Source organism: Engystomops pustulosus, chromosome 3 (genome assembly GCF_040894005.1).
Source record: "Engystomops pustulosus chromosome 3, aEngPut4.maternal, whole genome shotgun sequence".
NCBI classification, from domain to species: Eukaryota; Metazoa; Chordata; class Amphibia; order Anura; family Leptodactylidae; genus Engystomops; species Engystomops pustulosus.
In genome coordinates this window covers 22,206,092-22,222,220 of record NC_092413.1, presented here as the reverse complement: position 1 = coordinate 22,222,220, position 16,129 = coordinate 22,206,092, and the positions used below count along the sequence as shown (strand labels likewise).

Sequence of the window (16,129 nt, the reverse complement as noted above, 5' to 3'; positions counted from 1 at the left end):
GAAACTGCACACGCACATCTTGTAATGGATGGCCATGCGGGAAACTGCACACGCACATCTTGTAATGGATGGCCATGCAGGAAACTGCACATAGACACACTGGAATCTGTGGTTGTAGCAAAGCTCTGGTCATACAATACTTGTATTCTGTAGCATTTTTTTTGTACCTCAAAGATTAAGTCATTTGAGTCCCTCTCAAAATAATACATAAGTGATACAAGACTCTGAAGTATGAAACCAAATCTCTTTATTTTTCAATCTCTTGTGTTGTATTATGAATATTTGCTTTTATACGGCACTAAGGCTACATGTAAACCATATTTGTATAACATGTGACAGGCACGCAAATAAATATTTTTTTGGGGGGTGAGAATTTTTTTTTTTTTTTTTTTTGGCCCTATTTCATAGGTAGATTTGATAGTTTTAGAATTTTGTAGTCATAAAAACGGAATATTGATGCCATAAACTTTTGGACCTGTCTACACACCGTGGTACTATACATCACATGTAGGACACAAACATAGAATGCATCATGCTATAGCACCATACAGCAACTTTAGCAGTTTTTATACAGCAAATCAAAGGCGCTGGAATAACAGGCTTTTTCGGAAATGAAGCAGTGGTCTTTGAACTTGTCTTTGTTGTGTAGCGGTTTGTTGGTTTTGTACTCTAGTATAAGCCCCTCGCCGCGCTCTGTGTTGATGTTGTCCATGTCGACAGGCTTTCCATTATTGGCGGATATTGTACTTAATCTGATTTTCGCCTGAGCCGGAAGATCTGGAATCTGTTCTTTGAGATTTACAGACGACTTTGCCCCAAAATTGAGCACCATCATGAAAACTTTGTTCAAGCCGTCTATTTCTCGAACATAGGCAAAAACATTGTTATCTTTCCAGGCGTAACATAACCAGCCCCTATGGAGGGGCAACTCGTTCTTTCGTAGCTTCAGTAAATCGCGGTATAAATTCAATGTTGAATCTGGTTTTGTCTTTTGAACCTAAGAAGAAATTTTCATGGCGTTAATAGAATTCCTCATCCTTTTAATGGGTAATGTTTTCTCTACTCCCCACAATGCAAGTAATCAGTGGCAATTTTTTCAGCGCTCTACTGAAGATGGGCAATGCTGGGTGGAAACAGACAGTCTAGCTTCACCCATCTCACATTAGAGAGTCCAATTTGCATAGTTTTGGTACTTAATTGGGGGGGGCGGGATTTATCACGTGTTGGGGCAGCATGTAATGTAAACCCCACCCTTCAGACGGATAAAGCTAGAGGCTGTGGCTTCTTAATCCAATGGCCATAATTCTATGTCGGGTCCAGACTGGCTCAGAATTGTCCTATAAGCCAGTGTGCAGCCTCTTCAAATGCATTCACGCCCACTTCGCTTGGAGGAGGGATAAGGAGAAGAATAGTCACAATTCCTGGCTGTGCTTCAGGAATTGTGACTATTTCAGACAACTGGCATACAAGATCTGATAGATTGTTGGTCCTGGCCTGAAGCAGACAGCCAGGTCCCCTTTAGGACTGATATGAATTCTATGATTGGCAATGGAAAATATATATAGTACGGTACTTACTTCAACATTAACTACTTCATAGTCCTGGTTGAGTGGCAGCCATGTTTTGTTGGCTTCACTAAACCCGGCATTTGCGCTTGTATCCCACTGCATAGGGGTCTTCTCTGGGTATTCAGCCTATGAAGGGTTTTTAAAGACGTTAGAAATTTCACACTTTAATCAAATACTCCACTAATTATCACTGGCATAAGACATGAATTTCTGATATAGACAGGACAACCTTTCCATAAAATTTTATGAATGGGTGAAGTTAATGGTGAAGACACTTGAATCCAATTTAATCGTAATCATTCTCAAATTGTCCTCACACTTAAAGGGACATTTTCAGTGGGCAGGGTTCATTTACGAAACACAAATCACAGGTCTTGTGGGTAATTTGGTGTTTTAAATGCTATCAGAAGGTTTCCTAAAAGTTATTGGGAAGAGTAATCTGTGTGAAAACTTGGAAGTGATATGTTGTGCTAGACGCATTAATCAAGAAGATCCTCCAAGGATCACGAAGGTCCTATTATTATTTTTTTTTTATTATTTTTTTTTTTTGCTGCTGATAATTCCATGACGACCCACAATGAAAAAAAAACTACAAATTCCGAACCCATCGTGAAACTAGAAAATGCTTAGAAGATTCTAGAAGACAATGACAGTGGTGGCGGACATCGGGATCTAGCAAGTGCTTTATTTAGGTGATGCGTTTCAACCCCGGAACGGTGTCTTCTTCAGGCCAAAATATTTTAAAACCGATCTGGCTGTAAGTAAGATCCTTACTAGAGTTTCAACCTTTCGATAGCCCAACTTAATCATCATCCCAAGGGAAGAGCAAAGCCTACATTGCTATTGGCCATTTTTGAGTATTACCCATAATACACAAGGTTCTGCACCCTTGTCCTTTTCTCTTGTCTTCCCCTCTTGCAACCCTGCGACCCAAAGGTGCGTTTCTGGTCTGAACCAGCAAAGGCACAGAATCTAAAAGAGGTTATAAATATGTGACTTACCGGATTATGTTCTCCAGATGTGTCTGTGGCATTATTTGCTGTAGGATTGTCTTGCATTCCCAATTCTTCACCATAATAAGTGGTTGGGGTTCCCGGAAGAGTCAGCAGGAGCATATTGATAACGTTCACATAGTCCTCTCCCACCCGAGAAGCAATCCGAGGATTGCTGGGGCTCCCAACCTGCACAAATATTACAAGATCCCATGTGACTATTGGAACTTTTTTGTGATCCTATTTGTTCTTACTTTTATTCTGAAGTGTTTGCCCCCCAATAAGACCTTAAGTTGTCTTATTTTCAGAGGAAAAACAATTTCCTTAGATTTTGGCACATTTTTGGTGCATGTCGTGGTGGTGTTAGTGCTGCCACTTACCCCCTTGTAGGACCAATGTCTTAAAAATAAAAATCTACCCCACATTTGATAACAGTCTAATACTAAACCGTTATTACATTGTGGTCAACAAAAAGGTTTGCAGGAAAAACGGCGACCCGGCACTCGAAATTTAAAACGTTCAGTTTATTTCATCTTCTGGAGATTTTAAACAAGATGAAATAAACTGAAAGTTTTTAGTGCTGGCTCGCTTTTTTTTTTTTTCTTCAGAACTCAGATTTGAAAGATTTCTTTTCTGTTACCACAACAAAAAAAATCCAAATCCAGTTTGGTCAGAGACCAAAAAATTTTTTGGCTGGGATTACAAATATACAATTCCTACTTACATACAAATTCAACTTAAGAACAAACCTACAGAACCTATCTTGTACGTGACTTTGGGACTGCCTGTATAAAGAAATATAGTCTGGATATAATCCAAGCCTTAATGAGTCGGTCTACGTATATTGTCTACATCGTACCATCCAGTGAGGCCACTTTCCTTTGGGCATTGCTTTCATCCATCGGTTTACAATGTCATATATCGAATTTCCTGAGAGGTCTCTCCCAAGGTTGAGCAGGTAGAAGTTGAGTGGGAAGTCGGCTTCCTGGATGAAGGAGTTGCCATAATACATCATTGTCTTTGCTACAGTATTCTGATCATTGGACTCGGTGCCCATAAACCTGTAAGAATAGTCCGGTATGAGCAAACGGGATAGAAGCCATGGGTGTCAACATGTGTACAATGATCTGAATTGTATCACCTGTAACGCCCGGGTTCTCTGCTGTATGTATTCATCGTCTGTCGGAAATCCCGTAGGATGTCGTGCATCCCGACCTGTGTGGTGGTGTAGTCATGATATAGTTCCCCATAAGATGTAATCGTGGTCTGAAAGATATAAAAAAGTGGAGATATCCTGAAGGGGTTTCCAGGATTTGAAACAGTAAATGTTTGGTTCTACAGGACGGTGACACACTTGGCCACCGGTTGTGTCTCTTATTTCAACTTGGGCCACATTCATCTCCATGGTGTAACCATGTATAACCAGACACAACCATTTCCAGATATTAAAGTTTTCCTGTTTTCTTTATGTAGACAAAAATATATTGTGCCCTGAGTTTTAGTTGGAATAATGATTGTAGTGCACTGGCAGATGTATTACAAGGTTTTTCCATAGATATGAAAACCCCCTAGGGGACAGGGTTTGGAGAAAAGCACAAACTTATTTACTCTCCACCATTCCCATTTCTTTTGTGGGTTCTGTTTCAAAAGCTATGGTCCTATGATTGACCTTTTCTGACTAGGAGACAAAAAAGGTAAGTAATGTCTCAAATTTAGCGGGTCCCAATACCTCATTAATCCAATGAGTGGCCATCTTAAACATGGGACGTCACTTCTTTGACCAGGGGACAAACTGGAAGGTGACATCCCATGATCAAATAGGCCACTCGTTGGATTAATCAAGTCTGGTCTCTGCATGCGAACAGTTTCGGGAGTCACAAGACCTGATTAATCCAATGAGAGGGACTTCACTTCTCTGAGCAAGGGAGGAAAAAGGAAGTGAAGCCACTCATTGGATTAATCGGGTCGCGTGACCCACAACAGTTTAGTTTTGTGTGTGGTCTTTTTCTAGCCTCGACACCCGGGGGGAAAGGGGGGAGGGGCGGCCTTCAGAAAGTAAGACCCCACCAGTCACATGTTTTCCATTAACCACAATATATGAGAACTTTCTGATTGAGGGATCAAGAGCGCTGTACTTCGAATGAATGGACCCCTGCTCTTGTGATCTTTTGGGTTACCATCGCTACTACCACTAACAAGTAGGAACAAATGTTGTTATGACCAGAATACCCCGGTCTGCTCCAGCTTTGTACCTCCTATTTAGTGGTTTAGTTCACAACAGGTCCTGCCCCTTTTTCATTAAACACACCCCTTTTTTCAAGACCACACGTGTGTAAAATCTTATACGGGGACTGGTACTGATCTGCACCTGGAAACCTTCAAATGATGACCATAGCTCTAAATATCTCCCGAAGTATATCATGACTATTACCATATGATTATTACTGCACCATCCCCTTAATTTTTGCTTGACATCCATGAAAGTGAACATTTAAAACATCTTTCTCTTTCATATGTACAACCTGCAGACACGTACCGGATCTTGTGTTTTGTCGACCTGAGGTTCATCTCGGAGGTGCTCCGCTTCCAGGAGGAACTTAGCAGCATCGACTGTAAAACCATCAACACCTTTCTCCAGCCAGAATTTTATAATATCCTGAGATAACAAACAGATTTATGTAATTGTCATGGAAACAGTATTGATGGAGACATAATCCATCTTATTTCCATCTGATCCGAAACATTGAAGAAGCGTCTTAAAAAAAGATATTAATTGTGAGATGCAAAGACGTGAACCTTCACTATTGATGGGTGTCCTAGTTGCGTAGACCCATACGTAGGAACAAGACCAGACAATGTAGAAGTGGACCTCGCCTTACTACAAACATTTCAGAAACAACATCCAGAAACAATGTTATTCCTCATATACACGCACTGGACCAGTAATGTGACTTGTAGGGATGGTCGGACCAGAACCGTAATGTTCTGGTCTGTGCTGAACATTGTGGGTTCAGGTCTCCTAAGCCAGACTTCTGCCAGGCGTTTTGGGTTATACTCAGCCTTTAACATCTTAAAGGGTTAACACCCCCAACACAATGTTGGCAACATTTTCCATAGGACTGTCGCTCCCCGATCCTAGGGACATGGTAGCACACCCATGTCGGCGGCATTTAAACAGTTAACACCCACTATCAGTGGTGACACCGATCGTAGGTGTTAAGTTTTGATGAGCGGATCCATCCAATGCTAGCAACATTTAAAGAGTTGGCACCCATGTTTGGTGCCGGCTCCAATCACAGGTGTTACCAGCGACTGCTCAGGTGCCCAAACCAAACTTTTTGTTCAAGGATTCAGCCGAACTCTGTGAACTCAATCCTGAACAAGCTCAACCATAACTAGTGACTTATAATCTCTAATTTTGGCAGTCCGTATCTATAGTATGAAATCTTCTCTATTCTGGTAGGGGGAGTATTGCTTCTCCCCCCTCCCCTCTCCATAGAGCTTCTATGTAATCTAATAACTCAATAAGCTTTCATCCGGTTCTTGATAGCAAGATGGAATTCGGCAGAGTATTGAGAGTGAAAGCTCTAGAAGGAAGGAGGGAAGACTATCCGAGCCGAAGTTAGAGGAAGGCCTCGTGCTGAAATGGGCCGGAAACGGGGGAAAGAGGGTTGCCCATTTTGGCCAAGTGGAGATGGGAGGGGTGAGTACCGGCGGGGTCACGGTGTGATGAGGCGCAGTGCATGCGCCACACCGTAACTGTTCATGATAAAAGTAAATGGCGGCTGTGAGCTAGCCACCTTTCACAGGCGTGAGCATGAAACCTAATTAAGACACAGTATCCTCTGATACTAATTCAATGTGGATGGGTGTGTCCCAATTCTTCACGTAATAGTCCATATCCAAAAAAATTTGGGAATTTGGATTTTGAAAGGACACATCCCTTTATTCTGAAGGGAGAGATGCCTGACATGCGTCCTATTAACCCATATGAGAACATATGCATTCTCTGCTGAGTGTGCATGTTCATGGAGAGGTCAAAAGGAATAGCTGTTAGATGTATGGGCTGGGGTCTGGTGGCTGCAGTGAGGCAACGCATGTACAGATATGTAGAAAGGAGTTAAATCTCCAATTTATGTCACTTGTATAAAAGTTAATAATTATAAATCTGCGATTCTTCTGTTATTGGCTCCGTGGACCAGTTGTCAGCAGTTTGCGGTAGGTGTACAGTGACTCATTTTATAATTCTGGCTTAATGAGAAAACCGGAGGGTGTAAAGTTCAGCGCTTCCACAAGTTATTGACGCAACTATTAACCGACTGAAGTATAAACTTATTAACCTTTCTCCTCTTAAAGCTGATGCTCCGGCGTGTGACGGAACGCAGGGAGCTGGAAACAAGATGTGACAACGTGTGACACGAGGAAAGGGAAAGTGACATCCATCAAAAGTTTCTTACAGTTTAAGTCTATGGAAAATGTGGAGTAACTTTGAGAATGCTCTGCCTTGTCATCTGTCAGATTTGGATATCCTAAGTTGAAGTGTTGAGGCAGATCTTAAAGGGGTTGTACCAAGTGTATATGGGACTCCCTCCGATCATGTGAACGGACTCCCAGCATTCAAGTTCTCACTAATGGGTAGAGCAAGCTTCCTTCGACTCCATTCAATGCTATGGGGTGTCAGAAATTGGCAACCACAGTGCTCAAGTACTTATGACATTTTGATGGGTCTACCAGAGGTCCCCGAGCGCTATGCTCAGCAATTTCCAAAACAATGGAATGGAGCAACAGGACTCCTGCTTGTTCTGGCAATCCATCCATTAGTGAAAACGGGATCACCTTTCTCCGGATTCTCCGTTCTCGAGGGGTCTCTCACCAATTCTCTAGTTATCACCCACCTTGTGGACATACCACCTTGATACAACCCCTTTTAGTGCATCATTGCTGGCACTAAAGACCCAGTTTAGATTTGTTGAGACCTGTTCTCATGCAATATGTGTCCTTACATGACATTGAATGTTCCCAGATTTCATATTTCCACTTACCAAGATCTCATTTTGAACATCAGGATTATAAAAATTTAGGTCCGGCTGCTCCTTGCGGAACTGGTGCAAATAGCATTGCCGCCGTACATCGTCATATTCCCAAGCGGAGTTTCCGTACATGCTGACCTGCAAATTACAGAATCTATTGATGTACAGTTAAAAATCTTGTATACAGAGGTGTCTATTCTGACGTCAGATCCAGTACAAATTACAATAACGTTATCAAACACCATCTTTACTAAGTGATATATCTATATAAGTGATATATTCTGTGCTGTAATCAATCCCAAGATGACTCAACACAGCATTCAGTGTGTAGATAGAGACTGCACCATCTCTGCACCTTGGCTATTCTACTGTTCACTTTAGTAATCAGACACCATCTTTACTATTTTATGTCTCTTATTGTGCTGTAATCAATCCCATGATACCTCAGCACAGCAGCCCGTGTGCTAAATAAAGACAATACCATCTCTGCCCACTGGCTATTCTACCGTTCTCTGCGGTGATCAGACACCATCATTACAATTTGATTTCTTCTAGCTCTGTGCTATCAATCCCATGATGCTTCAGTACAGCATCACATAGAGATTGTAGCCTTTGGTAGGGGGTTTTTACTCTTTGTCTGTGTGGTATAGTCCAAGTGCTTACAGATTCCCTTAGGCAGTTAGTCACCAGTGCCTAATGGATTCTACTTTGTGTAATCGAATATCCAGGTATCTACACGCATAAACATGACTGTATCTAAACGCAACATAGATGGTGTCTGTAAATTCCTAATGAAACTTACCCAGTTATTGGGAGGGGTGACTTTGCCCTCGTTGTCTGTACAGTTCCGCCAAATATAGTAGTCAGTATATTTATCAGTGCTATTTCTGCTTAACTGGAACCAGTTGTGTTTATTGCTGGTGTGATTTGGGATTAGGTCAATGATGACTTTTATACCTAAGTGGATGAAAAGACGGGTTAGACTCGGCTACGGGCAGTGGACTACGCTTCACTCCATAGATCGCCTTCCATTACCTTTGTCATGAAGAGCAGCAAGAAGGTTATCGAAGTCGGTCATGGTCCCAAAACTGGGGTCAACATCCCGGAAGTCATCAACGGCATAACGGTAGTCCTTCAACGTAGACTTGTAAAAAGGAGCGATCCAGACAGTGCTGACGTCCAGGTACACAAAGTGATCGATCTTTTCTTGGACTCCTGAAAGGTTTTATAGACAACGGGGTGGTATCAATGTTCTAGAGATACAAGTCAATATATAAGCAGAAGGGCTAAATATCTTGGGCCAAAAGCCTCTTGACCTTGCAGCTCTCCCTACCAATCAACCCATGGATAAGCATGTCCGGCCGGGCCTATCATGTATGTGATCTAAGGAGGAGAGGGTCGGCCATGTTAATATCTATCAGACATGAGTGAATCTACTGTGTCTGTAGATTTGGGGCGTTGACCCCCCCCCCCAAAAAAAAATAAAAAAAATATACAATCTTTATTGAGCAATCAAATATACGAAAGAAAACATTACATTTTTTTGACTGTGGTCAATCATCCAAGAGATGTTAAAAGAAATCTACCATCAAAATCCATCATGATAAACCAGGGACACTTACTCCTACTTACTCATCTTCTTATATTTGTTATTGATGGTCCCTTCCTTCTATCATCAACTTTTAAAATTAGACAATTCCCCCTTCCGCCACCTGCTGTAAACCCACAGTGGAATGGGGGGAAGTGTTGGGGAAGTGGGTGAGAGGTGCTCCTGCACAGTTTTTCATTAGCATAATTTTAAAAGTTGATTTTAGAAGGAAGGAGGCCATGGATACAAATATAAGCAGATTACCACAGTCTCGGTGTCTGGATCTATGAGTAAGTGTCCCCTGGTTTATCAGGATGGATTTTGATGGGAGATTTCCTGGGACCTGGTTCCAGGACAAAAATGAACATGTACTTAGCCCTCTCTGGGTCTTCGGCTGCTCTGGTATTTCTTGTATTAGGCCTTTCCCCCTACTGGAAATAACGGGGGTCACAGGACTCCCTTCATCCAATGAGTGGCCTCCTCTTACATAAGACTTTAGTTCCTTTGTTGTCCCCTTGCTTGAGGTGGCCAGTCATAGGATAAAAGGAGCCATGTGATCCCCTGAAACAGGACCCAAAGCAGGAAGTAGTGGAGTAACATGAGAATCATGAAAACCAATGGAAACCCCTTTTAATACATCTGCCAGTGGTCATCCTGCACCAATGGTTGGGATGAGAGTATACTCTCAACCCTTGCAGCACGGCCATATTATTTCAGCGAAATATCAGGACAAAATATATTTTTGTCGGCATTTAGAAAACAACTGGCAATGAATAGTGTCTGCTATGGCGTGGTAATCCCCATGGAACTGAATCGGGCCAAATCGGAATACTATACACAACGAGTGGGATACACATCTATTTCCAAGACAATTCAAGCAACATCGTTTGGGACCGAATAGATTTGGACAAAATATTTTTAGATTTGCTGAAGCTTCAGCAGATTTTCTCATCTTTGATATCCATCATGCCCAACAATTCTCTAAAACATCTGCAGTCAGAGGAGAGGTCAGACATCTCCATACACATTATATGGTCAGCAAGCCTCGACTGGTGGCTTTGGATGCCGTTTCTTTATGTGATAATTCCATGAGGGGAGATTGTAAATTGCACTATGAGCTGTGTTGCCTTTGCTGTACATATGGGATAAATCCTCATTAAAGGGAACCTGTCAGCAGAAATTGACCTAATAACCCACTACCAGTATGTTGTCAAGCAGCTGAACACCTCCCAGATCATGTTTCTTTCATGAAACAGCTGTATAAAGTCAAGGAGGCGGAGATTTTAACACTGAAGTCAAGCTCTCTCTTCCTCAGAAAGACCCCTTCACTGTAAATGATGGTCTTGCATCCAGAGACATCACTTCTATGACAGAGGAGAAGGTGTTCAGAGCTCTGCATGTCGACTTCGCTGTTTAGCTCTCCTCCTCCTTGACTTTATACATCCAATTAATTTACAGCTCACTTCAAAGTTGATTTTCTGGATGACGTTGCCATAATGGATCGTGAAAGAAACAAAACCTAGATGGCGTTACGCTGCTTGACAACCCAGTAGTGGTTTATTAGGACAATTGCTGATGACAAGTTAACATTAAGGTCTAAGACAGTGGTGGCGAACCTATGGCACGGGTGCCGGATGTGGCACTCAGAGCCCTTTCTGTGGGCACCCAGACCTTCAACCCAGCACAGAGCTTGCCAGAGAGAACTTAAGACTTCCTCCTGTGGTCCAAGACAGCGAGGACGTGCAATGCTCAGGGCTATTTTAAAGCGACACATCCTTGGCTGCCAGAAGGAGCAAGAAGGTGTGATCATCGATGATTTATCGTTGGAGCTCCTGCTCCGGGTGCCCTGATTCTTCCTCTTCAGGGGACCCTGGATTGAAGATACAATCCAAATTTCTCCATCTTCTTTCCATTGTATTGAAGTCCCCAGGACATCAATACAATTGAAACTTGTGATACAGCAGGGCTCAATAAGTTACTGCTTAAATTGTCATGTTGGCACTTTGAGAAATATAAGTGGGTTTTGGTTGTAGCTTGGGCACTCTGTCTCCAAAAGGTTCGCCATCACTGGTCTAAGAGATTACAAATCATCCAATGAAAAACAGATGGTATCATTGCAACATCACCTTCCAAGTTCTTTGTCTTCTACTGGACTCTTGTGGTCCTTGATGTTGGAGTATAGGTCCAATCTTACCCTATTGTCATCTCTTACATGTATCCTCATTACAGTCACATAGAAAAAGTTTTTACTGCATTCCAAAAACTTCTTCGAGCAATGGATTGTTTTCTTGAGTTCCTCCCTTTCAATCATCCCCAAGGATTATCTCCTTAAGCTATTAAATGATCATTAGCAAGAAAGGGACATATTTTCAGCTTATAAATCTCGTCGTTATCTTAAATTTTTATTGTGAATTGCTTTTTCAAGGGCAAAGCGTAAGAAAAAAACATCCATCGTTATCAAGTCTTCGAGGAGATAATCCTCGTAAAAGTCTTGAAGGAGGTCATTATCAGCCATAAAACTAACAAAAACCTGGCATCATCATCGTGCTCACTGTATGGTCACTCGCTCCACCTATGTAATCCAATGACTGTGATCTCTACAGGACAAAGTTACTGTACAGCTAAAGCCTGGTAATACATAAACTGGTGTAGAACACTGCAAATGTACAAAGTTCCTGCAAAATTCTAAGAATTGTCTTTGCAATAATTCAGGTTACATTTTCTGGTTTAAAACTCTTAAAGGAATTCTCCTATTAAAAAGTATTTAGCTTCTATCCATGACATAAGGGGGATCTCTGTGGTCCCATCACTGGGACCCCCTAACATAGCCACCAGAACTGTGATCTGAGCCCAAAGATCTGGAGAGATTGTGATCCATACATGCCCCACCACCACCAGTCAGGACCGGTGCCAGCACTGGGCATAACCGGGCAAGTGCCGGAGCCCACATAAGGCTGTACATAAGGAATCCATAAGGGTGATGGGGGCTGTATCTAGTGAATCCATAGGAGATGAGTGGGCTTCATACTGTATAAAGAAAACATAAGGGGGCTGTATATAAAATAACCATGAGGGGGCTGTACATGAGGAATCCATGGGGGTGAGCAGGATGTATATAATGAATCCATAGAGGGTGAGGGGGGCTGTGTATAAAATAACCCTCATGGTTATTTTATATACAGCCCCCTTATGTTTTCTTTATACAGTATGAAGCCCACTCATCTCCTTTGGATTCATTAGATACAGCCCCCCCTAACCCTTATGGATTCCTTACGTACAGCCGTACAGCCAGCTGATTGGTATAATAAACTAGGATATATTTTAGGGAACAGGAGACTATTAGATTTTGAATTTTTTAATGCTGCCGTGTGAGTTCACTGCAAAGGCTCTGTCGCCCAGGGGCCCACTGAAACCTGGAGCCGATCCTGCCACCTAGAATTTAAGACAACTCCATTCCTTGGGGGACATTTATCAGGACTTGTGGCAAGTCCTGAAAGAATAACAATTCCTTGCAAACCACCAGGAATTGCGATAATTTCCCCCTTTATGTCAGGTTTAGGTAGAAGGTTCTTCATCCCCCTACATTCCCTGCCACCGTCTTCAGAATTGTGGAAATCTAGTTTGACAAACTCTGATATGGCAACCAAGGCGAAAACGAGAGAAAGTTGGGCCTCGGAGAGAAGCTTGATTCTTGACTATTGTAGTGTTTTCTGGCTTGAAGAGTTAGGGAAGGGTTATGGGATTCTCAATAAACCAAAAACTTGTGCAGTTTTTCTTGCACTGGGGTAAGACTGAAAGGATAATCTTTGAACATTATGGAACTTACAAGATCAACCCGAATATAATAAGATGGATTATTTCAATGCACTTTTTTCTGGCAGCTCTCTTTCAAAAACAGCTCATCTCGCGATTTAACAATGGAGCTTTAACAATGGGGCTTATTTAAGAGTCCCACAGCCGCATTTCCGTCAGCTTTTATGGCTTTTCAGGGGTCACGCCGCTGGGACAGGGATTTAGAAAGGCATTGTGTCACACACGATTGGATTTTGGTGCAATCGCACCAGCTTTCATGTAACACAAATCGAGGGGCGGATCGTCCGACGGATTCGGACAAACCGCGGGATTTAACTTAAAAATTGTGGTGAACTCTGGCCGACCTGATCGGGGAGGCAACACATGAAGGAAATCAGGCGCACGATCTTTGTGAATCGCGCTGGAGTGCATGATCGTCGGACACTCGGTAACTCCTCTGGCCAGGTAAGTAAATGTGCCCCTATGTGTCTCAGGTCCTGCCAGTTTCTAGCTGGAAAACACTAGTCATTTGCTGCGCCAGATTTGTGAAGGTCATGATGAACTCTGGTGCAGGATAATACCGTCGGTTCCTACATTAGACCTACTTTTAGTTGGTCTAAACTGTGCGTCAGAATTTTGGGTGCACAGATGATTTCCCATAGACCACGCCCTTTCTCGTGAGACCACGCCCATTTCAACTAAGGCCACGCCCCTTATTCGGACAAGACGGAAAGCTGCCAAAAAATGCTCTAATAGCCTTCATAACTGTGGTGCAAGGCATTTTAGACAGTGTTTTAGGCACAAAACCACCAGAATTGTGGCGCAAGTGCGTTAATACATCCCCCCCCCCCCCATTGAGTTCAGTACCAGCAAGTTTACAATGCATGTTTGATAGGCCTTACAGGAGTTTTGGACAATATCTATATGTTACAGAGGTCCCAACACAAGAAGCTGATCATGAAGTGTCAATCAGCTGATGCCTACACTGATCAGCTGTGATCTTTGTTGAATACTGGCAGTAGGTGTTCATTTCACAAACGGCGCCACCACTGGGAAATTAAGGTATTACATAGGCAACACTCTAATTTCAATCTATGTAATACAAGACAGGTCCTCTAGAACAACAGTCTAATTTGACCGAGAAATTAGGTTCCTAATCCAAGGAGCTTCCTCAAAACATTTTGTCAGACTTTACAAATTAGACAAGCCCTTTAATCCGACCCACTTGCACATGAAATCAGTTCAGTTTGTTTTTCATACCCACTTTAAAGTTAAATTGTGTAATACTATGTACATGTATGCGTATATATATAATTGTATATAGAGAGAGGATGACTATAAAACTCCTTACAAGGCATTTTAGTACTATGGATCCTGTATAGTCCGGTACTTTTATTGTCCTGTATTTCCAGAACTATATTGTTAAATATATGGTTAAATTTAGTGGGAACGTAGCCAAAATGACCCAATCTTAGCAGATATTGTGACAGAGCTTATCAGCTACCTCATTCTGCTATGCAGCACCGTTCAAGTTGATTTTGATCTCCCAAACTCAGACCCATGAACATATAATGGGAGGTCCTGTGCCTAGTGGTGTCTGACAGAGGGTATCCTCGGGAGCAAAAATTTTTTAGAATCTTCTCCCTGGTACGACCTCTGCCATAGCCTGACCGTGTGTCATAAACTTTAAAAGTTGAGTTTACAGTCTATAGGAGTCAAGGAATTATCTGTCTAGTATAAAAAGGGAAACAATGTTTACTAATCAATAGGAGAGGAAGACGGAATTGTATGAGAGATGCATGTGGGCACCTGACCTGTTGGAGGACTATGTATGGTTGGCCCTATACATTTGCATTGATTACCAAACACCCATTAAACCCTACTTTGTTTCCAATTTTGAGAAATACAGAACTAAACAAAACAAAAAAAATCAATTAATATAAATCTAGACGATTGCACGTACCCTTAAGATCACCAGAACCATCGTTGTCACTGTCTCGGAAGGATTTTGGATAGACTTGATAGATGGGACTTCTCTGCCACCAGTCCAGACACTTTGGTGAGAGGGCAATGATGGTGATGGTGGCGGCTATGATGGCCAGCGTTGCTATGATGATAAGCCAGAAGAGAATTTCTCGAGTAATTTTATAGCACGGTTTATTTGAAAAATGTAGTAGAACTTCTTTAGGCATCCCGGCATATGGCTTCAGGGGGATGGAGTCTTCAAAAGAATCCAGTTTAACTGCGTAGACATTGGCTTCGGTCTGGCTAGGTCTCCTGGTTTCCGATATTGCACTTTCATCGGTTCCCTGATCTGCAACGAAACCATTGTTCTCCACTCCGGTCTTCCTCAGCTCCACTGAATTCGCCTCTTCATCCATGGTCTCAGCTAGGACAACCTCAGATCCACAGACATACAGCAGTGACGATGTTCAAATAGCAAAGTTTACCTGAGGTCTGCAAGCAAATCCCAGCGAATGCCCTTTAAGTACCTCAGGCTTAGGTCAAGGTACAGAGAGGCAGAACAATACAAAGTTCTGGTAATCATTGATGGTCCACAGCTCCATCATGACCTGGATTATAAAATGCCTGTAATCCCTCTGTAGTGTGAGAGTGATAAGAGTACTAGGAGTTTGCTCACTGAAGCTCGTGTATGTACAGTGAAGTACAAGTCAGTGTTGGCAGTTTGATCTCTGAGCAAGAACAATGGTTGTTTGATACACATACATTCCTGGTGATGGTCACACAATGGATCCATTGATGAGATGGATTTGAATTTCAAATATTTTGATTGTGAAAGTTACTGAGTCTTAAATACTTGTTCTGCATGAAGTCACAAAGGTACGAGGAGCCTGTACTCAACTACAAGGGGAAGGGCTGATGGCACCTTCCATGACTACTAAAGCTTCTTCTTCATTACCCAAAGCCAGGTATTGTCTTGTACATGGATTTTATGACCTTTTCCGACCGGTCCAGCCAGAGCCCTGACCCAACTGAGCATCTCTGGAGAGACTTGAAAATGGCTTCCACAAACGTGCACCATCTTACCTGGTGGAACTTGAGGGCATCTGCAAGGAAGGGGGTCCTCAAATCCAGGTGTGAAAGACTTTTAGCATCTTCCCAAGAAGACTCCTGGCTGCACCAGCTCCAAAGATGCTT

At 42.4% G+C, this 16,129-nt stretch overlaps 1 protein-coding gene across 1 annotated transcript; it reads right to left on the bottom strand.

Moving 5' to 3' along the window:
- Positions 1-403: 403 nt before the first annotated feature.
- Positions 404-15,867, bottom strand: SLC3A1 (solute carrier family 3 member 1). The gene is made up of 10 exons (XM_072140273.1): positions 14,934-15,867; positions 8,626-8,805; positions 8,393-8,547; positions 7,603-7,728; positions 5,097-5,216; positions 3,702-3,826; positions 3,420-3,621; positions 2,570-2,749; positions 1,578-1,694; positions 404-997 (listed from the first exon to the last, which is right to left on the bottom strand). The coding sequence occupies exons 1-10, from the start codon at positions 15,349-15,351 to the stop codon at positions 557-559; spliced, it is 2,064 nt and encodes a 687-aa protein (XP_071996374.1). The 5' UTR covers positions 15,352-15,867; the 3' UTR covers positions 404-556.
- Positions 15,868-16,129: the final 262 nt, after the last annotated feature.